Below are 26,417 nucleotides of genomic sequence, written 5' to 3' on the forward strand. Positions count from 1 at the left end.
ACCCAAGAAGCAGCTTCCCCTGCAGCCTCTTATTTCTGTGACACACAGGCTGGATCCCAATTCAGGGTCTGCAGCCTCAGCGGTCCTCAAGGGCCGCGTACTCAAAGACCACTAAGGCCGGAAGTGCGAGGCTTGTAGGTTTGTGAAATGGGACGGTCTAGCCTCCACGCGCTGCTCAGGTTGCCTAGCAACCACGATACTAACAGCTGGAAACTTTTCATACAGCTTTGTTTGACAGAAATGAAGGAGAACATATTTTGTACATTTGTTTCTACATGAGCTGTGATTTGATGAGTATCTGAGGCTGAGACCACAGGACTGTAAAACATGATAGTTGGGCTTCATTTCTGTGCTGAACAGTCATTTAAGATCAGCTCGTAAATAACAAATAGCTGATGTTGTTCATGAGACTAAAGTCAGTGTAAATATAATATGGCCAATATTATAGTTATTATATTAATCATTATTAGTTATTACAGCAGTGAGTTTGAACATTGTGTCAAACACTGAGCTTCAGTAAATATTTATGTTGCAGTTATTTTCCTACCACCTTAAATCTTCACTCAAAGACAAGTATCTGTGACAGTGTATCTATAGATGCATTACATATAAGAGACAAATATTGTTCGTTTAATATGCTGGCATTACTAAATTTGGCTCAATGCTTACATACATGTGTAAAAAGCAAATGTAGGAGCTGTGATAACTGTGTCTGATAGAATGAAGAGTAGACTGATATATGAAATATTCCTTTATTGGGTGAGAAAATCAGACCATGTCATAACTGCTGTAAGTCACACAGAATAGATATCAGAGCCTTAAACAGGCTGACGTCTGCTAAATGGGTCAAACTGGGCAGAAAGTCTACAAACACATAACATCCTTATAGAATATGATGTAACACTATAGATCAACTTAGCTCAGAATATATAAAGCATATAAACAATTACAGCAATATGATGCAACAAACACAGCAGCTACTGATCCAAAATACTCAAAGCTTCATAGAACTGAAACATTTATTTGTTTATTAATAACTCATGAAAGAATAAAGTTACGTTGAAACCAAGCACACCATTGTTGTTCTTGTGACATTACCAATAAGTTTGATGTGTCACATGGTCCTCTCCCTATTGAAAAAACTAAAGTTGTATCCAAGATGGCCGACTTCTAAATGGCCACCATGGTCACCGCCCATCTTGAGGAGTTTGCCCCTCACATATACTAATGTGCCACAAACAGGATTTTAATACCACCAACCATTCCCATGTTGTTACGCTGTATCCATATGAATGACCCACCCTGTACAAAGTCCTTATTTAATGTGTGCAAGGTGACGAGAGGAAATGGGGCAAACGTGAGAATGAAGAAAAGGGCGAATGCATTACAACAGAATGAGAATGAGGACACCCCTCTAACCCTACGTTATGGAAAAGGTGAGTGTTGTTCATGATGTGCTCCTTTTGTAAAACCGTATTTTCACCTTTGAAATGTGTGTTTTTGACATTGATGGTGCATCTGCTTTTCTTTGTAGCACCTTTTATGGTTCACCTCCCTTCCAGGCTGCTATTTGATTCAAATGGGTTGGTGTGTTTTTTGATTTGTATTGTATGTTTTCCCTGCGCACTTACTACAAGAAGGAAGGCATTTCCCCCAACTTACAGAGTGCCTCAGTACTGTCCAGCAAAAACAGATAACATCCAGATAACATGAGTGTTGTTCTTTATACTTGACCCACTACATGCCAAACTCAAGAGTAACTGTCCAGTCTGTCCAGAAAAACCACAGTTTTGCTCATTACACATAAATAACATTGTTCATTTGAGCATGTGACTGAATAGTGTTTACTGTATGTTTGACTGGCTGCATGCTGAATTTCCACTTGTAGTTAAGGACTTTCAACTCTGAATACAAACAACTGTGTTGCTGTTTAACTAGTCGTCAAAGCAAAGTCCACGTCTGTGGAGTGAGCAGAGCACCGTCACTGCACGTCTGTGAGTACTCCTTTATTCTGCAGCTAAACAGACATGCACCGTACTGAATGTAGCTTTACGAGCAAAACGGCTGCAGCGATGGAGAGATGTTATTATGGAGTTTGAACAGCTTCATGAGATGTGCAGCAGCTGTATCTTGGTGCAGCATTTCCAGCTGGGATTACTGTGCTGTAGGCTGCACAGTAATCCAACGTGTCTGTTTTTGAAATGAAATGATTATTTTTCTCAGAACTGCATAGTGTGTAAAATATTGTGTTATTATTTCATCAACAAAAATGAAGCCAAAATCAAATAACTGAGAAACTTGTTATGGTGCTGGGTCCTTTACCCTCTTCTACCATTAACCTTTACTCTTGTATTTGTGTTTATTATTGTATGTTTCTGCTTAATTAGTTCTTTCTTCTGGTCATTTTGAGTGTTTTATTTTAGCTTTTCCCCTCACGCTTTTATGCTTGGTTTTAATTCTGTCTCCTTATATAACTAATTATTGCTAATTGTTTGAGTTAAGTCCCAGAGGCTCAGTCTTCCTGTCCTACTGTCTTCTGTGTGTTGTTAATTCTCTGTTTCCGTTGCTCTTTTTGTTACTTCCTGATTTATTTTGGTAGCTTCTGTCTCATTTGTCTTCTTGGATTAATTCCAGCAGCATCTCATTATTCTGGTTTCCCTCATGTGTACATTTACAGCCTCAGTCCTCCCTTTCTTCTCGTGTTGTAAAGTTATTTTGTTTGTATCTTTTCTGTCAGTCAAAAAATTTCGTTTGTTGTTCTCTTTTCACAGACTCAGAGTTTCGGGAACTTTGCATTCAGCCAAAACAAAGGTTTGTGTTTAGTTTACAACTGTCTGCTGGTGATGGTCTCATCTTATCTTATCTTATCTTATCTTATCTTATCTTATCTTATCTTATCTTATCTCATCTTATCTCATCTCATCTCATCTCATCTCATCTCATCTCATCTCATCTCATCTCATCTCATCTCATCTCATCTCATCTCATCTCATCTCATCTCTTCTCTTCTCTTCTCTTCTCTTCTCTTCTCTTCTCTTCTCTTCTCATCTCTTCTCTTCTCATCTTTAAATAAAATCCAAGTGAATAATGAACATGATGAACAGCTGCAGAGCTACAAGCTGAAATGTTGACAAACCCTGTTTGGTCTTTTTCTGGTCGTACTGCCGTGGACTTTGATAGCATGTTAAACGAGTCTCAGATGTAACTCTTTTTGATGTTATAGAGGTTGTCACACTTAACGATAATTCATTCATCAACTGGATTTGATAAGGACCTGGCTGCTACTTTCATTACTTTTCATCAAACGTTTTTTGAATTCTTCAACTGACCGTGCAGCAAAGATCCACCTGGTGCTCCTGCCCCACACAAATGTGTGACTGTGACTGTGCTGCTGTCCAAGCAGTCAAAGGTGGAGCTGTTGCTGAGGAAGGAGAGTCTACAGAGCCTGATGAACCAAGAGATAAAGCACAAACATGATATGGTCTCAACAAATTAACGTGACAAACGTTTCTTCCTGCGGTCTGGAGAAATATGAGATCATTCTGTTCTGACGTTTGCTGTTTCACAGTATTTGGCCCAGAGACTCATACAGTGTTCCTACAACTGGCAAAACAAAGCCAGGACCTGGTCACCATCATTAAACTGCTGCTTCATTGAAATATTTCATCCTGACCTGAAACCTTTCCAGGTTCTGTTTTGAGTGCCTGCCACATAGTTTGTGCCAGAAACCATTAACATAATCTATGAAATTCACAGGTAGTTCATCTGAGACCCCTGATTCTGCAGCACTGCTAAAGGTCCTCATGCCTTTGACCAAACACCAAGTAATTAGGGTTAAACCTCGTGCTCTGCCAACAGAAGCCATCGTAAACCTTGCTTGCAGTCACCTTTCATTTCTGTGCCACCTTGTGGAGCCCACTTATGAAGCAGTGCGTCCCTCTACAGAAAATATGCAGACGCTGCACTTCTGACTTCACTAAGCTGCACTCTGTCAAAAAGTACTTAGTAGCATCAGCACACTGTGCTTGAACTAGCTGTTGCTGGGAAACTGAAAAATGTTCAGTAATATTTAATCTGGTTCTGTACACAAAGACTTTATGCAGCGGGTTACAAGGAGTGGTTACTCTCAGCCCCACAAACAAGCGCACACACTGAGCGGCGTCCTGAGAAAAGGATAACACCGAAGCCAAAACGGATTCTTTGCTCCTGTCACAGATTGTTTTCACAGGCTGCCATGTTATCTTTACCTTTGAGTGATACAAATATATCTGTACAGTAATAACCTTTCTTGCTGCTTAAATGACTAGACAACAGACTGTTTACTGGTCTGCATTTTAACTGGCAACACCACCTTTCTTTATGGGGGGGGGGAATCCCAGGGACGTTTCGAATGGTGCTGAATACAAACCTTTTTGTCCAGTGTCCAGTATGGAGCTGTGTCCTTCTCCTTTAGGCCTGGAAAAAGAATGTGCAACTCTTTTTACCACTGACTCCCTCCACTTCCTGCATGAGCTGATTTCCACATTTGATGAGGAGGTGGACGAGGTAGGACAGCCAAAAAACCTCTTTGTGAATAAACGAAGGACTTGTTTGAGTCAGGGTGATTCTCTCTTCAGATTCTACAGCTGAGAGTGTCTAAAAAGGCCCAGCTGGATCTCACAGGTGATCTGCCAAGCTTCCTGGAAAGTACCAGACACATCAGGAGAGACCCAGACTGGAAGGTCCTTCCCGTCCCCTCAAGGCTCCAAAAGAGACATGTAGATATTGGAGACTTGGCACCCTGCGATACTGAGCACTTCATTAAAGCTCTTCTGTCACCAGCACAAGGCATACAGGTGCTACACAGGTGCAATAATGCAGAGCTAAAGGTGTAATGTTCACTGCTAACACTGGGTTTGCTCATGTCAGTGTGTTTTGTGTTGGTTTCAGCATTATCAAACTCACAATTCCAAAAAAGGTCAGACTTGTAAATACAAACAGCATGTAATGATTTGCTAATTTCATAAACCTGTTTTACTGACAACAGAACATGAAGTGTTTAAAACAACAGAATTTACCATCTGTAGGATCATAGTTGCTCAACAGTCCTTGGTCTTCTTTGGTCACACATTAGGTGTTTTACATTGGTGAAATTTATTTATTTGGTTGTTTCAAACAGGTGAATAAAATGGGGAGGAGTTAGCTGAACCAGAACCAACACCCTCGCTAGATTAGTTTCCTCTTAGACCGTTTAATCGAATGTCTGCCAACCAGTTTGAACACTGTTCACCTCCCAGCTGCACAGTCTGGGTTTGTTAAAAAACCGAATTCTTAATATTGATTTTTTATAATCATGTCTGACATCGTTACCTAAATTTATATATTAATGTTGTTTCTTCTGAGTCATTGCTGACTTTTTTCTTACAGAGCTCTTTTTGGTTTCTGCAGGTTGACTTTGATGATGGAAACTGCCCGACGTATTACAACCAGATCAAAGGCATTTACAATGTTTTTAAAGCAGTGCATAACCTGTTTCCCAGTAAGAGCTCTACTTCACCTTTATCTTCAGTTTACTCTGAGAGACACAGTCCGTACAATCTTAGTAAAAAGAAAGAACATTATATTGTCTTTACTCGTCTGCCTTCACATACATATGAGCTTGAGTGACAGCCAGGCTTAATCCATAGGGTTTAATATGATATCTTTCTACACTGTGCAGCTTCACCTCTTTTGGGAAGAACTTCTAGAAGGTTTAGGAGTATATTTATGGGAATATGTTACCGTTCTTCCAAAAACACATTTGTGAGAAGGAGCAAATCTGAACGTGAAGTTTAGAGGTCTGTAGCTGCTGTCTTTGCAGAAAGTTGGTGACTTCTGCACACTATGGGCCACATGACCCGGGCTACCACTTTGTTTCTGTTGTTCTCGTCCACTCCTACTTTGATATAAGACTTGAATGTGGAATATTTAGCAGCAAGGAAATGTGTCCTTCATCCTCTCACTGTGCTGGAATTCCCTGAGCTCCTGAGAGTAACCCTTTGACTTTTTTACATTGAGGTTTTAACTTGTAAATCCGTAGAAAAATCCTTTAAAAAAGCTGTTTTTATTTTTACCATGTTTTCTCATAAGCTATTCCTCTGGCGTCCTTCGTCTGCAGATGTTCCACATGTATCTCAGGCTCCCGTGCTGATGCTGCGTCCCCGTGCGTGGAATATGGTGGAGCACAACATGATGGTAGTATTGAATTTTCATCAGTTTGTTACAGTGGTTGTTTTGTTGGAAGCAATCGAATGTGGTCTGAATACATAGACATAAGGGGCACAAATTCACTGAAATAACAGAAGTGGTACTAAGGATCATATACATGAAAGGACTGGTGAGGAAAACAACACGTGTGCTTTTCTGTGGTCAGGTGGAGGGGAAAGAAGCTCCTGGCCCGCTCTTTGACTTTGGGCTCCTCATGTTTCACTGTGGAAAGGCACTGTTCGAACACAAGAGTGGACCCTTTTTCTACCTGTCCAAAGTAACACACGTGCAAACCTACATATGTTCAAACATGCTGATGATTTCATTTATCTGGGTTTGCACTGTTATCCTTTGTTCTGTAGGTGGAGGGCTACATGGAGGCCAGACTCTGGAACAAAATATTTGTTTGGACACAGCAGAAGGTTTGCACTGTTTTTGGTCTTTATGTATAAACTTGTTTTTGTACTATGCCTTGTGTTTCTGGCTTGTAGCCGCTGTGCACTGGCCCTACAAGCACTGACAGCAGCCTAACACCGGCCTGCCACCTACCTTCCCTGTGCTCTCATGCACCTTGTAGAAGAGAGTTTAATGTGGAAGAAGTGGTTGATAAAGACTGACAAACAAAAGAGAAAAAAGATGGAGCTGAAAAGCTAAAAGCTCCTTTATCCTTTAACCTCAGGCCCTCTACAAGAGGCCGAGGTGAACTGAAGGCCATGTGCAGCATCTTCGGTGTTTCTGGGACTTCTCTGGACAGACACATGTCATTCCTGGGATCTACTGAACCCCAGGAACTGTGTACCAAGTATATATAACAGTTATATATAGGTATATAGAATTATGTTGAATCTGAAAACACATCAGATCTCAAAACGCAGGCTGTTAGTGCAACATACTCTTTGACTAACCAATGCACTCTCCTCTCCAGTAGCCTGGTGTAAACTGTCCAAAGCGTGATCCTTCTGTTCTTGTCCCAGTGTTACAGGGACATGCTAGCCAGGACAGTACCACAACAGTTAGAGCCTAAAGGGACTGGATGCATTGTTGACTGCTTCTATACGTATCTGACTGAATCCATGTCTCACATGTGTCTAGCTGGGTCTTCCTCTGGGCAGCATCAAGGCCACAGTGCTGATTGAAAATGTGTTAGCAGCCTTTGAGATGGAGGAGATTCTCTATGAGCTGCAAGAGCATTCAGCAGGACTCAACTGTGGCATCTGGGATTACTCAGCCTCCTTTGTCAATAAGTTTGGTGAGTTGAAAATTCTAGATTGTAGTCTGTGAAAAATCTGGACCCCACGCAGCGTTCAGGTGACTGTTTTCTGTTTCTTTTATTTAACACACAGAAATGTTTCTTTGTGGTTTGGCACCGAGGTCTTTTACAGGCAGTCAGCTTTGCATCTGACTCCACACTCTGAGGTCTCTAGTCTCAGGTCCCTGGCGTTACTAAAAGGAAGGAGACCTCGTTAGCACAACACCTGCCTCATCAGCCTTTCCTGCGCTGCCCCTTGAGCCCCCAGCACCACCCCTCCATGGCAGCAGAGCCAGAGACCACACCGCCTCACTGAGGCCGGGGCCGCATCCGGCCAAACCTAGACCCGTCAGTCAAAGGGCTGAGGGAACCGCCTAACCTCCTTTTTGGTCTTGGGATGGGGCAGGATCCAATGGCAGCCATGTCCTGCGCCTGTGGGCGCACCTGCACGCCTCACAAGTGGTAGCCCAAATGCCTGGGGCAGCTCCAGCACTGCAAACAACAGAGGGGCTAGCCAGCACTCTCAATTGCATTCATCCTTGTGAATGAACTTATGGACTTTTAAGTCTTATTGAGCTGCTCCACCAGCCCGTCACTCTGAGGATGGTAGCCGCTGGTCTGAACAGATTTAATGCCCCCTAATTTATACACCTCTTTTAGTGTGTGAGACATGAATGATGGGTGCTGGTCAGTCAGTATCTCTTTCAGGATGCCGGCCAGGAGATGAACTGAAACAGTGCCTGCAGCACACTCTTTGCAGAAATGGTGTGCAGTGGCAATGCTTCTGGATATCGCGTTAATAATACACCAGAGCTAATACAAAGTGATAGCCACTTGCACTCTGGTGATGGCCCGATTAAGTCCATACCTAAGCGTTTAAATGGGATCGCCCTTAATCGCAGTGAGTGCAAAGGCGTTTTTGCAATGGCCGGCTGGCTAACCAACTGACATTCGGGGGTGGATGTGGGAGTGGGAAAGAACGCCCCACTCTGCTCCTTCTGCCATGGCTGCCAGGTGGACAGCCAGGGTGAGCGCAGCCTCCAGGCTCGCTGACCAATGGCAGTGGAACCGGGCAGCCTCTCCACGAACTGCTTGACCTTTGCCAACACATGGGCCTCACCCTCTGATGGCTCAGGCTGCAGCCACCTCATCACATCATGCAATTTCCAGGCCCACGTGAATGGCCGGTCATCCCCCTTCATCTGGCTGGCCCAGAACCACCAGCAATGATCTTCCAGGCGATCCAGCACAGCCGGACAGATGTCCCAGAAGTTACCTCGTGAGGCTGGTGGCAGGCGGTGCCGTCTGGTCCTCCCCTGACAACAGCGGCAGCAGCCGCGGTGCACCACTCTGCTGCAGGCCACTGGCGCACCTCCCCTGTGGCCCAGAATGCCTTCAGGAAAACCTGTGGGTCATCACCTTTCCCCATCCAGTGCACAGTCACCTCCAGAGCAAGGGGGGGCAGCAACGGGGTCACCCTGACCATCCGCTCCAGCACCTGCATCTGCCCGTCAGCCTTTTTCCGCAGCTTGTGCAGCTGATCCTTCTGGGCAGCTGCCTGCTCGCGTTGCATGGCCACTATCTCTGCCAGCATCTGGGCCAGCAACTAAATCGGCTGCGCGGGCGGCGTGGCCTGAGGGTCGGACTGTGAAAAGTCTGGACACACAGAAATGTTTCTTTGTGGTTTGGCACGAGGCCTTTTCCAGACAGTCAGCTTTGCAGCTCTCTCGTCTCAGGTCCCCTGCACCACCCCTCCACTGCAGCAGAGCTAGAGACCACACCCCTGTCATTTTAGGTTTTTTCCTTCATTTCTGCACCAATTCTTGTGAAACCACAGATCTTCTACTGAAATTCAGCTGATTTCCATATTGATATTAAAGCCATAGTACTTCAGATAATATAATAATCTTGATATTATGTTTCCAATCTAAATCTGACTACAAAATAATATTTTAGATTTCCTTTTAGTCAATATTCCTGGGACTTAAGAGTTAAACCGCAGCCTAGTGGAAACTTTAGTAACTCTTAACAGTCCAGCAACTTTTCACAGTACATAAAGTGTACAACAAAGAACATGATCAAAAAGTCAAACTGAATTGAAGAAGTTCTCCAGGTCATCGACCAGCCTTCCTGTTGCCTGACCGCCATAAATACGTGAACATGGAGAAGCATTTTCTGCGCAGCTACATGGATCTGTTGGTTAAGACATGTCATCGGCGAGGAGCACTGGCCACTGGAGGCATGGCTGCCCTGCTGCTGCCTGAAGACCCACTCAGTGACACCTACAGGAGAGTGTTGGCTTCTGTCACAAGGTAGAAATATCTCCCATTAGATACTTGCATGCTCACAGCCTGAACATGCAGGCTTGTACATAGACTGTATGTGAAAAAGTGTTTTTCAGTTTCTAAATAAACGTGTTTATTATTTAGGGGAAAAAATCAATCCTACATGGCCCTGTGTAAAAAAAATAATTCCCCCCTGTGTTGTACAGAAGACTTGCCCCAGCTAAGGTCACTGTTCATGACTCCACCATAAGAAATAGCAAAACTGGCCTGCATGGCAGATTTCTAAAACGAAGACCACAGCTGAGCAAAAGGAACATAAAGGCTCGTCTCAGTTCAGGAAACATTCTGATGATCCCCAAGACTTCTGGGACGTCTGGGAACATACTCTGTGGACTGACGAGACAAAAGTTAACTTTTTGGTAGATGCGTGTCCCGTGACATCTGGCGTAACTGTAACAGAGCATTTCGGAAAAGGAACACCATAGCAACAGTAAAATATGGTGGTGGTGGTAGTATGATGGTCTGGGGCTGTGGCTTGCTGTGGTAAATGGAGCCATGAATTCTGCTGTCTACTAAAACATCCTGAAGGAGAAAGCCCGGCCATCTGTTTGTGATTTCAACTTAAAGTGCAGTTGGTCCTGCAGCAAGAGAATGGTCCACCTCTGAATGGCTCAAGGAAAACAAAATAAAGACTTTGGTGTGGCCTAGTCAAAGTCCTGACCTGAATCCAATTGATATGCTTAGGTTATATGACCTTAAACAGGTGGTTCATGTTTGAAAACCCTCAAATGTGGCTGAAATACAACAATTTTATGAAGACGAGTGGGTCAGAATTCCTCCAATGCACTATGAAAGACTCATAGCCGGTGTTGGGGAGTAGCAGAATACATGTACCACCGTTACGTAGTTAAAATACAAACTATGAGTAACTGTATTCTGTTACAGTTACCGTTTAAAAAGGTGGTATTCAGAATACAGTTACTTCGTTGAAATAAAGGGATTACACGGCGGTCTTTTCCTGTTTCATATGTTCGGCTATGCCCTCTCTGTTTTCGGTTCTACGCTGGTGGAAACCCAAACAAAACAGGCATTAAGAGGCTCTAATGTCTGTGACTCAATCTCGCCGCCCATGTCACCACTGCTTGCAGCAGCATAATGACGTGAAGAAATACGTTAAAGAATTATTCACAAAAATGATTTAATATGAAGGCAGAGTGTTACAGGCATCGCCCTAAAGCATGCAGCCTGATGGGCAGTGTAGTCCGTGCTGCAGGGAGAATGGACTGCCATACCCGTCATGTGTCTGTGAGCGAGGAGGGAGAGAAAGGAAAAGTACGAGCTGTCACCGAGCAGAAACGGGAGCTGGAAGCAAGTAAATATAATAATAACCACTGCAGCCAAGAAGAGAGCCTGACGAGCCCAGTTGTAAGTAAGCTATTAAGACTCGACTGTACGCTGTGTTCCTGTTTTCCTCTGAAACAATAAGCTCCATTGGAGCAGCCTTTCAACGCCTCTTTCTAAAACTTGACCCAGACAACAAAGTAAAGCTAGTTTTCGGCTATAAGCCCGACACGAACCCGACGTATCAGCCAGAGGTCCCTTTACTACGGTTCGGAGCCTTTATATACCTATTCACACAGGGACATGTAGGTTTGGACTTATCCCCTTAAAAATAAACACATAGTTCTTGCGTGTTATCTTTGTCTAATATTTAAATTTGTTTGATCCACACAGCGTCAGAAATATACATAAAGCATCAAAACTATATGCACCCCACTAATATTTGATTAGCAATGACAAATTACTCCTTGACTAGATGCTTGTTTTTAGCCATCAACAAGCTCCTGGCATTGTTTTTGCTAGATACCTGACCATTCTCCTTGGCAGAATTGGTAGAGTTTAAATGATTTGGTTTCCTGGTTTATAAGGATAAGCGTAGTCTACACATTTTCAGTAGTGTTGAAGTTGGGGCTTTGGGAAGGCCAATCCAGAAGTGTACAGTCCATTTCTAAAACTGCAGATTCCAGGATCATCAATTGAAACAATTGTACATAAAAATACATTTTGGGGTGTGTCCCCACTTTGCCAAGGTCTGAAAGAAGACCCAAACTGCCACCCTTATATGAGAGAAAATGTGTTAGGATGTTCAGGAACAACCCAGGAACCACCAAGTTTACCTAGAAATGAAACACCAGTGTCACTGAAACAACGAGGAGAAGAAGAAGTGGGTTAGCTTCACTAGTGTTAGGCTTAGCTTTCAAACCTAAGAATACTGCACCAGCTGCCAAGTATAGTGGCAGTACAGTCATGCTCTGAGACTGTTTTGCTGACAGTGGTACTGGTGGTACTGGGAGCCCACCATCAAAAGAGGATTTCACACCACCTCCTCCCACCACAACTCTTCATATTCATGAAGCAGATGTGAGGAAGCAGTTTAAGAGTCTGAATGCTCGGAAAGCTCCCGGCCCAGACGGTGTGTCTCCTGCCACCCTCAGACACTGTGCAAACGAGCTGGCCCCAGTGTTTTCTGGCATCTTCAACTCCTCACTGCAGGCATGTCATGTGCCTGCCTGCTTCAAGTCCTCTACCATAATCCCTGTCCCCAAGAAACCTAGGATCACTGGACTAAACGACTACAGACCCGTGGCTCTGACATCTGTGGTCATGAAGTCATTTGAGCGCCTAGTTCTCTCCCATCTCAAGACCCTCACGACCCCCCTCCTGGACCCCCTGCAGTTTGCATATAGAGCCAACAGGTCTGTAGACGACGCCATCAACATGGCCCTACACTTCATCCTGCAGCATCTGGACTCCCCAGGAACCTACGCCAGGATCCTGTTTGTGGACTTCAGCTCTGCCTTCAACACCATCCTTCCAGACCATCTCCGAGACAAGCTTTCCCAGATGAATGTGCCTGATCCCATCTGCCGGTGGATCACTGACTTCCTGACGGACAGGAAGCAGCATGTGAGGCTGGGAAAGAATGTCTCGGACTCCCGGACCATCAGCACCGGCTCCCCTCAGGGCTGTGTTCTTTCTCCTCTGCTCTTCTCCCTGTACACCAACTGCTGCACCTCCACCCACCAGTCTGTCAAGCTAATCAAGTTTGCAGATGACACCACCGTTATTGGGCTCATCTCGGACGGGGACGAGTCTGCCTACAGGAGGGAGGTTGAACGTCTGGTGTCCTGGTGCAGCCACAACAACCTGGTGCTGAATGCCCAGAAGACAGTGGAGATTATTGTGGACTTCAGGAAGCACACAGCTCCACTCCCCCCCATCATCCTGACTGACACCCCCATCACCTCTGTGGACTCATTCCGCTTCCTGGGTACCACCATCACCCAGGACCTGAAGTGGGAGCCCACCATCACCTCCGTCATCAAGAAAGCCCAGCAGAGGATGTACTTCCTGAGGCAGCTGAAGAAATTCAACCTGCCAACACGGACGATGATGCAGTTCTACACTGCAATCATCGAGTCCATCCTCACCTCCTCCATCACCGTGTGGTACGCTGGAGCCACTATCAGGGACAAACAGAGACTGCAGCGTGTTGTGCGCTCTGCTGAGAAGGTGATTGGCTGCAGACTCCCATCTCTGCAGGACCTGTACACCTCCAGGACACTGGGGCGTGCAGCTCGGATCTCAGCTGACCCTTCTCACCCTGGACACAGTCTGTTTGACCTGCTCCCCTCAGGCAGGAGGCTCCGGTCCATTCGCACCAGAACCTCTCGCCATAAGAACAGTTTCTTCCCCTCTGCTGTTGGACACATGAACAATAACCACATGACTGTCCCCGCCACTAACACATGACCCTACGCTGTGTCACTGCATCATTCCATGTTTGGCACTGATCACCACCTGCACTCATGTATATATCTTTCTACGTAGCACTCTTAATTCTTATTCTCATGTATATATCTCATGTATATCTCATGCACATATCTTTCTACGTAGCACTCTTAATTCTTATTCTCATGTATATATCTCATGTATATCTCATGCACATATCTTTCCACATAGCACTTTTAATTCTTATTCTTACTTTTATTTTTTCATGTCTATTTAAGTGCTATTTATGACACTATGTTTGCACTGAAGCACCGTAGCAATTTCCTAATGTTGTAAACCTGCTCAACATTTGGCAATAAACCCCTTTCTGATTCTGATTCTGATTCTGATTCTGGTGCACAGGGGATAGAATAATGAATAAAACAGTTTTCACTCTGAATTCTTCCATTTCACCTTAATCCAACAGCTGACAGTCAAAACCTGGAAATAACCGGGTGGTCCAATAGAACAACTTACTCATCTACACATCAGAACTGTGATGGGAACGGACAAAGCAGGCTAACATTAAGTTTGTGGAATGGCCTTCCCAATGCACCCACCTAGGCCTCATTGAAAATTTATGAACTATGCTTATTAGTCATATATGAAGCTAGAAATACACCAGAAGCTTGTGGATGGCTGCCAAAAGCTTCTGTTGAAGTACAACTTGCTAAAGCACATTTAAACAAATATTAATGGAAATCTATGAATACTTTTAACCCTGTATGTACTTCTGACACTCTGAGCCTCTGTGGATTTCTTTCAGTAGATGTCAGCAGGGTTGGGTCTGTCATGCTTGGTGCTGTGGCAGGCAGGATGCAGAGGGATGAACTTAAAGAAGCAGCTTTATTGTGCTGTGCAAAAGACACTCAAAAAATAAACTCACGAAAAACAAACTAGAAACTGGAAACTAAAAACTAAAACTTGGAACAGGGAGCCATGAGGGGAAACCAGAAACATGGAGAAACTCACAGCACATGGGTGTGGGAAGTGGAAAACACAGGGCGTAAATAGACAGAGAAGTAGCTGTCAGTGGCAGTGTCATGGTTGGTGGTCGACCACGTGGCCAACGGTACTTCACAGGGGCCCAGCAGAGGTGACGAACCTTCTCAGGGGGTTCACCCATCCAGCTCTGGTTTCTCTGGTCAGGCCTGCACAGGACTTGCAACAGGCTCCGGTGATGGGTGTCCCTCATGCTCAGGCAGCGAGGGACCGCCTGCCTTGACCTCTGCAGCAGGTGGTGGCATGAAGGCTGCAGGGGGCTGGACAGGCTCGGCTGATTCTCCAGCTGGCAAGGCTTTGGTCAGTGGTTGTTCATCGATGGGCATGCCACTTTGCATATTAATGACCCATCGTTCCTTCAGTGGGCTGGTTTCAGTCATTGTGCAAAAGTACTGTTTATAAGATTGAAACCTGCAGTCAGCTGAGACTGAAGACGTCACTTGGATGAGTGATGAAACACTTCTCCCACTGAAAACGTCCAGATGAACAGAATCAACCTTTTGGGATAAACATACAACATAAATACACAAGAGGGTGATGAGGGAGGAGGAAGAAGAAACATATGGGGAACACAGCTGAGGCAAATACACATAATGGCAAGAGAGGAGGAAAACTGAACACACTGAACATAGGATGTGACACTGTCAAACAAACAGGAAACACTAAGACACATTAAAAATACCAGTCAACATATACTGGTCAAATACACAGCTAGACACAGGCTGGGAGGAAGGAGCAGCCAGAAAAATCCACCCGACCTGTTCCAGACCCTGACAAGACCTCGACTTCTCCTTTGATTATGTACTGTAGTTAAGGTCTTCAAGTCCTCACAACCTTCTGAAATCACCTTGATGCAAACTCAACCACTCAAGTAAGGAAATCTCAGAAAGTCGATCCCATTTTAATCCCCAGTGGATTAAAATCCCAGTCATTTCATATCCAACGAACAGAGCCCACTTTGTGATTTCCTTACCTGGATAATTGCATGCATCAACTGAAATTGTAAAAGTCCCCTGGATGACTGACAGATGTTTCTCCCACAGAAAATAATACTTCCAGATGAACAGAATCAACTTCCTGGGATTCTGAAATTGTTCCAGAATTTGTAGATGGTGTTTTTTTATAGATTGGTGAACCTACCCCCATCTTTACTTCTTTACTTCTCCAGTACGTGCCATGTTACTGACATGTTGCCAGTTAGCCTGTGACTAAAATATGGGTTTCTGAGATTAGCAAATAGCATTTTATTTTTATTTACATTTTACAGTGTGTGTTTGTGTGTCTGTGTGCGTGGATAAGTGTGTGTGTATAACGTCTGTATTTGGTATATGTGCATTTTATTAAACTCAAGAAATGTTCATTATTGTTTTCCCCACAGGGTATAGCATATGAAAATATGACAATACATACAATCTGAATACATATTCAGTGATGTCCGCTGATCCAGTTGTGTTTTTCCACCTTTCAGGTTGAAGTTATTAGAGATTACTGCAGGTGTGGATGGTTTCATGGTATATGACCTAAATTTGGTTGAGCCCATGCAGAAAGTGAGCGCTGACACATATAAAGCTTTATATGCATATAAAGTTACAGTGATTGGCAAATGTGAAAGTGTGTGGCAATTCTTCATCTTTTCCAGCTCTTCAAGGGCCACACCGAAGGAGATAACCAGCTTGACCAGCTCCGAAATGACGTGACTGTATTTCCTGAAGACTTGCTATCCATGCCTTCAGTTAGTGGTTGCTCTTAGTGAACTGCAGAACACACCTCAAACTTTTAACAGTAATATTACAGTTAGCATTACATTTAATTGATTGAAATACATCAGATTTTAGTGTGGGTAGGAAGACTTCATCCAACAGGAAGAGGGAGGCTTTCACATCTAGATGATGTTAGGCATGAGTGAAAACATCCTCTATACCAGATGCATACGATATAGTTTTCTGTCCACAGAATAACCACTTTGCCTCATTTATTTTAGATGATGAATCAAACATTGTGTTCTTTTCCTAAAGATATTTAATTAGAATTATATATATAATATAATATATAAAACGTTTTGGTGTGCTGTATTCTTCGTAGGGAGGAGTCACGCTTAATGGTTTGAAGTATAACATTGCAGTTGGTGTGCTCTTTATTAATGCTTGGCTATCAGGTTTGTACTTTTATATTATCCATGGAAAAATGCTTAATGCACTAAATGCTATATACATGTATGTTGATACCATTTTGTGTTTCTAAGGTAAAGGCCACTTCTTCTACAAAGGCCAGGTTGAAGATTCTGCCACAGCAGAAATTTCTAGATCGCAGGTGAGTTCTCAAAGCGAGCACCACAGAGCATATGTTGCTGAGATTCATGTAGAGCTTGATCTACACCCACAAGTAATTAGTATTTAGCATATATTTAAATGTTTTTGACAATGTTGTTTGGGAAACAAGCACATTTCTTTTTTAAATTTGCTCTAATAGATACATATTTAACACAGTGACTAAGATGCACCCTGTAATTTGTTTGTTTGTTTGTTTTTGTTTTTCATTCAGTGTCATGTGGCATGCTTCTTTCTCCTTTTAGCGGCATTTTTTTTAAAGTATCACTGAATAGGTTTTGCTTGTGGGTTAATTACTTCATGTAGTCAGTGTTGGGAAGGTCACTTGTAAAAAAGTAGTTTGTAACATATTCCATGAAGTTACTTAATGTGAGTAACGTGTTCTGAATACTTTGGATTACTTGATATATTGTCATGCCTTTTACAGCTACATGAATGTACTATTGCTGTGTGACTTATTACTGTTACTGAAGGCTACCTGCAACCAAGCTAACATTGTTAGCTGAGGTTAGTTCATCGACTGCAGACTGTTAGACTTGATGGAGTAACAGTAGGTGGACATTAGGTAAGGCTGCACTTTTTGCAGCGATCTCATACAGAAAACTGTTTCTGTATCAGTAATATGTTTTCTTTCTGTCTGCTTTCAGAACTGCACATGATTATTTGCAGCTAGCAGGTTGTAATGCTGCCTTCATTAATAGTAATAAATCACACAGCAGTAGTACATCCAAGATACTGAAGTGGCACGTAACCCAGGTAGTTACCACAACTAAAACAAGCTAGCTGCAGTAGGCTAATGTTAGTTTTTTTTAAAAAGAACGTACTTCCAGATGTTTCTTCAGGTTGGAGTCTTTTGACGCTGAGAGCAGCTTGGTTGCTGGCAAACAGAGTTTGCATTGCACGGTCAGATTTCATCCCTTTCTTCTTTAAATGTGAAGTGTGTCGGAATTTCCAAGTAAGAAATGCATTGCTGCCCGTGCACTGCTGGCTCTGTTGTGCTGGACATTGTTCTGGTGTTCCCCAGGGTTCTGTACTGGGCCCCAAACTATTTCTTATTTATAAAAATACATTTGTAAAGTATCTGATATATTAAAACTGGTTTTATTTTCAGATGACACAAATAGTTTTGTTCTGGGGTAATCTAATGGAACTGCTGGGTATAGTTTGACAGGAACAAACTATGTAAAACCAAAATGATGTTATTTGTAAATCCTCAATTAAAGTCAAAGTGCAGATTGATCTAGATTGTGTGGAAACTGAAAGACTTCATGAACATAAGGGTCTTGGTGTAATACTGGATACAAAATAAGCTGGAAATCTCATATAAAACATGTACAGAACAAAGTTTCAAGAAGCATTTCAATATTGAGTAAAGCAAAACACATTCTGGACCACAAATCACTCCACAGTCTTCACACTCACCGTTCACTGATTTCACCGTATTTGAATTACTGGGCACTCAGGTCTGGGTGGAAGTTTTTCTCAAATTTCAGCCTGTAAGATTCTGGCACTCATTAGTTGTTTTAAAGAGCAAATGTTCTTTGGCCAGTTTTTAGAAGGGCTGATTGAGAGGTGGAAAGACCGTCGCATACAGCTGCTCCATCTTCATCTCTTACACATGAATGCCTTTGACCTCAAACTGCTCCTGTTAACTCCACCTCCTTTATGCACACAGCTGTGGCTCCACTGTAGATGTACCTGTTTGAGGACGGAGATTTAGGCAGTGGGGCAAGATTACCAGCAACAGCACCCAGTTGAATTCCCTCTACAGGAGCTTGCTTACCAAACAACACCTTTCATCCAGCTTTGTGCACAGAGCTCCTTCAGCTATTTTATTCTTGACATTTAAGGATACAGGCACATGAAGTTTGTTAAGTGTGTAAGATTATCTTCCTATCAAACTTAAACTCCATCTACTCTAGTGTCCCCTGGGCTAGGGGTAACCTAGTCCTACTATGAAATGTAACTCCCCACTCTCAAGTAAAGGACAGCAATGCAGAAAAATTCAGGATGCCAGACAGCAGTGTGTTTGCTTCAGAGGTGAGCAATGCCAAAACAACAAAGATTTGAATAACAAATCTTCAAGGTCCATAAGCAATAACCAAGAAAAGAAAATCAACAAAAAACACTTCTCACTGCTACTAATCTGCTGCCAGCTGTTCTGTATGTACTGTGGATACGTATTTACAAACATTATTTAACTGCTGCCTCTGTGTTGGGTGCAGAGATGCAAAGTGGCTGTCAGCTGGAGGTTAACAGACCGCAGTCCATCCAATCATGCAATCCACATCTACCAACTTCCACCCAATAGAAGTGGAAGCTAATCCGCCGTCTCCACCTGTGTCACAGCATACACATAGACATGCACTCGTTCACACCATGGAAGAGGGGAAACTGCGTGCACCTCCACACACTCTGTCAGTGCGCTCCAGGGCAGCTGTGGCTACAATGTAGCTGCCATCACCAGGGTGTGAATGTGTGGATGTGTAAAGCGCTTTGGGGTCCTTAGGGACTAAGTAAAGCGCTATACAAATGCAGGCCATTTACCATTTAATGGGAGGAGCCAACTTAACATGAGCCGTGATCATAGATCATAAGACCATGTTTTGCTTTGTGTCTTTGTCAGGTGTGGCAGTGGGTCCGTCATCAGACCCGGCTGGAGGACGATGGCAGGGTGGTGAGCAGGCAGCTGGTGACTGACCTCATCAAGGAGCTCATCATGGACCTCAGTCCCCACTGTGGCTCTGTTAGGTAAGCAAATGCACCCTCTTTGAAGAGGATATGGTAGGTGAGTGGTTCCAGTGACATCCTTCATTGAAGAATACAATATATATGTTTAATGCCTTCTTAATGTAAATAATAATTAATTTTTAATTGACTGATGAATCCTGTGTCCCAGGATATTTGCACCAACTTTTTTGATTAAATGAGAGTTTTCACCATAATCTCAGCATGGAGAAGATTTGTCAAATTATGCTACTAATGCTTTTAAATGTCACAGAAAATGTGGAAAAAATGGAAAAGTGACAGATTTTTTTGGGATACCTTTCTATTGCTTCTTTTACTGCAGAAAGATTTAATGAAACCCGAGTTTGTCTTAGTCGCATGATTTCTTTTTTCTGTCATCCAATAATTTTTGTTGAGCCATAATCAACAAATATGCAGTTTGTTTCAAGAGTGTTGGTCAGGGCTGTGCAGAGATGTTTGAAGGGGGGTGCTCAAAGTTAAAAGGGGCACATAGAACCAGGCTGAATAACAACAAACCACATTCATCAGGACTCTAATATGGAACTGCATCACAGAGTCATCAGGTGGGGGCAATGCAAAGCAAACGTAGCCCATGTTTACCTGCTGGGGTGCAATGTTGCTGCTGCTCCTGCGGCTGATAGTGCTGCAGGGCAGGGTTATGTTGATCTGAGACTGTAGACATTAAAAAGTCCACAGGAGAGATGGTAGCTGATTAAGGAAGTGTTATAAAATAATAATAAAATGTAAAGATTGGTGTCAGCACTTTGAACCATAAGGCAACAGATTGAAAAACTGTGAGAAATAAAGTGAAACTGGAATATTAGTAGGGCAAAGGAAAGAGGTGGCCATAGTAGGGTAAGAATGTAACAAAAAATACATGCACATAGAACACACACAACACATACAGTATTCTCCAGAATACTGTATATACTATGGCCACAAGTTTGCATCCTGGTGCTCTGACATCAAGAGTGGGCATTGGTTAATAGTCATCAGGTCATCATGTGACTGATGCAAGCCAGGTCCTTTTATTTAGCTAAACTGTGATTAATTAGTTAAATGTTATTGTTGAGGTGCACTCCGAAATAAAGTAAAAAAGAAAAATGCTTGAAGAAAAAGGCACATGGAGCACCCATGTTCTTTTGATCCTCTTTTGCTAAAATTTGTTATATATATATATATATATAAAAAAAAAAACACCCAGCACGCCCCTGCAGGCGGTTTATCCTTCAAGCTCGGGTCCTCTACCAGAGGCCTGGGAGCTTGAGGGTCCTGCGCAGTATCTTAGCTGTTCCCAGGACTGCGCTCTTCTGGACAGAGATCTCCGATGTTATTCCCGGGATCTGCTGGAGCCACTCGCCTAGCTTGGGAGTCACCGCACCTAGTGCTCCGATTACCACGGGGACCACCGTTACCTTCACCCTCCACATCCTCTCGAGCTCTTCTCTGAGCCCTTGGTATTTCTCCAGCTTCTCGTGTTCCTTCTTCCTGATATTGCTGTCATTCGGAACCGCTACATCGATCACTACGGCCGTCTTCTTCTGTTTATCTACCACCACTATGTCCGGTTGGTTAGCCACCACCATTTTGTCCGTCTGTATCTGGAAGTCCCACAGGATCTTAGCTCGGTCATTCTCCACCACCCTTGGGGGCATCTCCCATTTTGACCTCGGGACTTCCAGGTTATACTCGGCACAGATGTTCCTGTACACTATGCCGGCCACTTGGTTATGGCGTTCCATGTATGCCTTGCCTGCTAGCATCTTGCACCCTGCTGTTATGTGCTGGATTGTCTCTGGGGCATCTTTACACAGCCTGCACCTGGGGTCTTGCCTGGTGTGATAGACCCCAGCCTCTATGGATCTTGTGCTCAGAGCTTGTTCTTGTGCTGCCATGATTAGTGCCTCTGTGCTGTCTTTCAGTCCAGCTTTGTCCAGCCACTGGTAGGATTTCTGGATATCAGCCACCTCCTCTATCTGCCGGTGGTACATACTGTGCAGGGGCCTGTCCTTCCATGATGGTTCCTCGTCTCCCTCCTCTTTCTTGGGTTTCTGCTGCCTGAGGTATTCACTGAGCACTCGGTCAGTTGGGGCCATCTTCCCAATGTATTCTTGGATGTTCCTTGTCTCATCCTGGACTGTGGTGCTGACACTCACCAGTCCCCGGCCCCCTTCCTTCCGCTTAGCGTACAGCCTCAGGGTGCTGGACTTGGGGTGAAACCCTCCATGCATGGTAAGGAGCTTTCTTGTCTTTATGTCAGTGGCTTCTATCTCCTCCTTTGGCCAGCCTATTATCCCAGCAGGGTACCTGATCACGGGCAGGGCGTACGTGTTGATGGCCCGGATCTTGTTCTTACCATTCAGCTGACAATATATATATATATATATATATATATATATATATATATATATATTAGGGGTGTAGCGATACACAAAATTCACAGTTCGGTTCGATACTTTTTCTTTTTGTTTTTTTTTTTCCTTTTTTGTGTCCCGTTTGGATCTTTAGCCATCAGAATTGTTGTCTTAAGGCCAAGAAAGATGCCAAGCGGATTTATTTTACGATATTTTTTGATATTTTTTCGATACAAAAAAATGTTCATGCCTTTTTAATTTGTCATTTATTAAAATTATAAATATATATTTTAACTCAAAAGTACAGTTTTTAAATTTAATGTTGCTGAAACAACAAAGTAATAAAAAATAAATCTATCTGATGGAGGAATCACTCATCTTTGGAAAAGAGAGTTTATTACAGAGAAATGGCTCTTTCAAAATAAAAGCTATACTATACGCTTCTTCTGGGCTATATTCTCAGCAGCATATTAAACATATCAGGTCCCCATAAGGAGAATCCTGTGCTAACAGCTGTCTAAATGACTCGGGTAAAGTTTGTAGCATGCGTGCTTGTTGTTTTTGTCTGCTTCCACTTGTCTTTGCACTAGGATGCTGTCGGAATAAATGTGCAGTCATATTCGTTGTGTTCCCACTAGTGTTGTCAGCGTTAATCTTGTTGAAATAACGTTAATGCCACAACACGGCAAATCTCCGTTAACGAGCTACCGCGGATCGCCCCGTGCGTGGGGCTGGACGGCATCAACATGTTCAAGTTCAAGTTCAAATTTTATTCGCCACATGCAGTGGCATTTTAGATTAGTTGCAATGGGAAAGTACAAGAGGAAAAAAAGAGACCTCTACTCATGCTGGGCTACAGGAGGACAGCATGAGAACAGGAAACAAAAAAACTCCTCTGCACAGAAAGCACATAAATGTCCACAGCACAACATTATAGAGCATGTGACCAGCAACAGAGGTGGGTAGGGGATGAGGAGTAACCCCAGGCAACACAGCAGCCATCCTGCCTGCGCCGACTCTCCAGCGCGGGCCCAGACCCGCCTCGTGTTCCCAGGAGGCAACAAGCATCGAAGGCATTGGAAGGGGAGGGGGGATGAGTGAGTGCTTATCAGTGTAAGTGTATATGTGTGTGCATGTGTTCCGCGAGCGGGGAATTATATATATAAACACCCAGCACACCCCTGCGGGCGGTTTATCCTTCAAGCTCGGGTCCTCTACCAGAGGCCTGGGAGCTTGAGGGTCCTGCGCAGTATCTTAGCTGTTCCCAGGACTGCGCTCTTCTGGACAGAGATCTCCGATGTTGTTCCCGGGATCTGCTGGAGCCACTCGCCTAGCTTGGGAGTCACCGCACCGAGTGCTCCGATTACCACGGGGACCACCGTTACCTTCACCCTCCACATCCTCTCGAGCTCTTCTCTGAGCCCTTGGTATTTCTCCAGCTTCTCGTGTTCCTTCTTCCTGATATTGCTGTCATTCGGAACCGCTACATCGATCACTACGGCCGTCTTCTTCTGTTTGTCTACCACCACTATGTCCGGTTGGTTAGCCACCACCATTTTGTCCGTCTGTATCTGGAAGTCCCACAGGATCTTAGCTCGGTCATTCTCCACCACCCTTGGGGGCATCTCCCATTTTGACCTCGGGACTTCCAGGTTATACTCGGCACAGATGTTCCTGTATATATATATATATCTATATATATATATATCTGTCAAGATCTCTGTCTAAATAAATACATTTGGGTAAATTCCCAGTTGATTAAACATGCAACTATTTTTCAGTGTATTGATTGCACATTTTATTGTGCAACAGCTTTTGCACGACAAAACTCGATGGGTCAGTTGAGCTGTGCACCAGCTGTATAAGCACTGACAGCAGCCCATTGGTTAATTTTCAAATTCATGATGCATGTATAACCTTTTAGAGTTTTCACTGAAACACCACATCCATGACACCTATAATTTCTGAACATCCTTAATTTGCTTATGATGCAAACTCACCTTTTAGTTTTTGTTTTGTTTTTGTTTTGTTTTTGTTTGCTTTTTTGCAGTTACTTTGACACATACCACCTTCCTAAGCATTGTTGTAGACCACGTACACCCTTTCATGGAAACAGTTCCAATAGTCCATTTGGCTTAGGAAGGTTCTTAACTGAGAGACACGACCTGAAAGTATCTGTGTGGCGATCATGATTAAAGTTCCAATTCTCCAAATACTAAGGAAAGGAGCTTCAGTGCTTATTGCCTCCCTTAGCATAGGATGCACTAGACCAGGGGTGGGCAACTCCAGGCCTCGAGGGCCGGTGTCCCTGCAGGTTTTAGATGTGTCCTTGATCCAACACAGCTGATTTAAATGGCTAAATGACCTCCTCAACATGTCTTGAAGTTCTCCAGAGGCCTGGTAATGAACTAATCATGCGATTCAGGTGTGTTGACCCAGGGTGAGATCGAAAACCTGCAGGTTTTGGTTTTCCTAAACGTGCATGTTATAGCATATGTAAGATGATGTTTTCTTTTTCTTTTCTCGCTCTGATAAAATAGGGCGGCAGAGCAGGTCACCTAGCAGGTTGGTGGTTCGTTCCCCATCTGCATGCCAAATATCCTCGCACAAGACGCTAACACCAAGTTGCTCTCCGATGCATCCACCAGAATATGGATGTGTGTCAATTATAGACAGAAAACACTTATACAAGTGCACTGAAAATGTCTGAATCTGTGAGTGGGTGTTTGATGCAAGTTGTGTGCTCAGAGCAGCAAAGCACTATATAAAAACCAACCCATTTACCATTTATCGTTGCAAGATAGCTGCAACATTTCTGCCAGAGGGCAGTCTGAATAAGCTATTTTCAGGATTTTATCTTTCTTTTTCAGACAGAGGTTACACACAGCAGCAAACATGTTCCAGGAGGTGATCGCAAAGAGACATTTTCCAGACTTCATCACTACCTACCTGAACCAGGACCACACCTTCCTCAGCTCCCAGAACGCTGAACCCATGCAAGCTCTGGACAAAGACCTGAGGCGATCGAAACTGTGAAGCTGTGGCACTATATACCTCTGTGTGTGCTGGGGGGGATAGACACATCTGACAGCTCAGATATTTAAACCCTACTTGAGACTGTCCTTTAATGGGTCACTGAACCACTATTACCAGATGTTTCAGGTCAAACCATTATGAGCTATCGAGGTCATCAGATGCAAGATGTGAGTGGGGGTTGAGGCACCTGGGAAGGGATCTCAGAGCTGTAGTGTAGGTGGCACATGGTGTTATAAGCCCCCCTCTGTTTAAAGATGGCTGTTCATTAGGTTATCTAAGTTCTTTTGTTTATTAGATTCCCCTTGTGCTTTCAGCCCCTGTGGTAAGTCTCCTTTGTCCTTTATGTGTTTCATGTCTGCATGTCTTGTGTTGTCAAGTTCATGTTGTCGTGTCTGCGTCTCATTATGTTTCCTGTTTTATTTTGAAGAGGTCCTGTGTTCCTGTGTTCGATGTGTTTAGTTTTACGTTTCTCCTGTAACGTCGGTATGTGCATCTGTGTCAGCTGTTTCCCCATGTGTTCCCACTTCCCTCATTATCTTCCTGTGTGTATTTAGTCCGTGTGTTTTCAGGCTTTCCTTGTCTGATCGTCTGCAGTTTTTCCAGGCCATTCATGCTTCCATACCACATTGCAATGTTTAGAGCTTTGCTTGTCTGTTTTTCTATTCAGCGGGGTTTTTCATGGTTCATGTTTCCTTTCTAGTTTACCCAGTTTAGGACATTGTTTAGTTTTGCATTGTGTTCACCATTTTATTTTTGTACCTTTTCCTGCCTCAATAAAAAGCTCATCTTCAGTTAAAGTTGAGTTGTGGTATGACCTCACCTGGGTCCACTCTTCACACTTCACACAGTTTGCCCCGGCAGACTGGACAAAGGAGGATTCCTCCTTCAGTCCATCTGTGTTCTTGGTCTAAAATGCAGACAGTACAACTCTGTATCTAACCAATAAAGGACATTCTTGGATGTCAATGTTCACATTTGGACTGACTGTAATTTGTTATTATCAGCAGATCCTAAAAGCCTTTGTTAGGGTGCCTGGATCGTTGACCCAGTGTTTTGTGTTGATGGGTTTTTGAGTCTTGTTTAATCGTCACTGTTATGTTATCTAGTTGAGTTGATCTGTATTTCTAGTTGAGGCTGTTTGTTATTAGCTCTCGTCTCTGTGTCCTTCCCTCAGTGCTCGCCTGTGAAGTCTGTCGCCCTCCCTCTCCTCCCTCTGTTCCCTGTAGTCAGCCACAGTCTTAGTGTGTGTTTAATGTGTTTCTTGTTTTAGTCTCACAGTGTGCTGCCCTGTGTGTTCCATGTTCAGCTCTGTTTCCTCTATCTTGTGTTGATTTTGTCCTATATATTGCTACCGTATATT

General features: G+C 43.6%; 1 protein-coding gene across 2 annotated transcripts; it reads left to right on the forward strand.

Moving 5' to 3' along the window:
- The first annotated feature begins 1,338 nt into the window (after window positions 1-1,338).
- Window positions 1,339-25,955, forward strand: ugl (ureidoglycolate lyase). 2 transcript variants are annotated; one of them, XM_080900709.1, is made up of 16 exons: window positions 1,339-1,436; window positions 1,535-1,583; window positions 2,772-2,811; window positions 4,617-4,835; window positions 5,428-5,518; window positions 6,137-6,213; window positions 6,392-6,502; window positions 6,588-6,647; window positions 7,318-7,474; window positions 9,588-9,786; window positions 16,061-16,139; window positions 16,232-16,324; window positions 16,675-16,747; window positions 16,835-16,902; window positions 19,546-19,670; window positions 24,892-25,955. In XM_080900709.1, exons 1-16 carry the CDS (start codon window positions 1,364-1,366, stop codon window positions 25,055-25,057), a joined length of 1,680 nt encoding a protein of 559 aa, XP_080756835.1. In that variant the 5' UTR covers window positions 1,339-1,363; the 3' UTR covers window positions 25,058-25,955. The 2 variants fall into 2 exon arrangements, with proteins under 2 accessions (XP_080756835.1, XP_080756836.1); XM_080900710.1 differs by lacking the exons at window positions 1,339-1,436; window positions 1,535-1,583; window positions 2,772-2,811 and adding an exon at window positions 4,390-4,545 and having other exon boundaries at window positions 24,892-25,954.
- Window positions 25,956-26,417: the final 462 nt, after the last annotated feature.

Source organism: Rhamphochromis sp. 'chilingali' (genome assembly GCF_963969265.1).
Source record: "Rhamphochromis sp. 'chilingali' genome assembly, chromosome: 13".
Lineage (NCBI taxonomy): Eukaryota > Metazoa > Chordata > Actinopteri > Cichliformes > Cichlidae > Rhamphochromis > Rhamphochromis sp. 'chilingali'.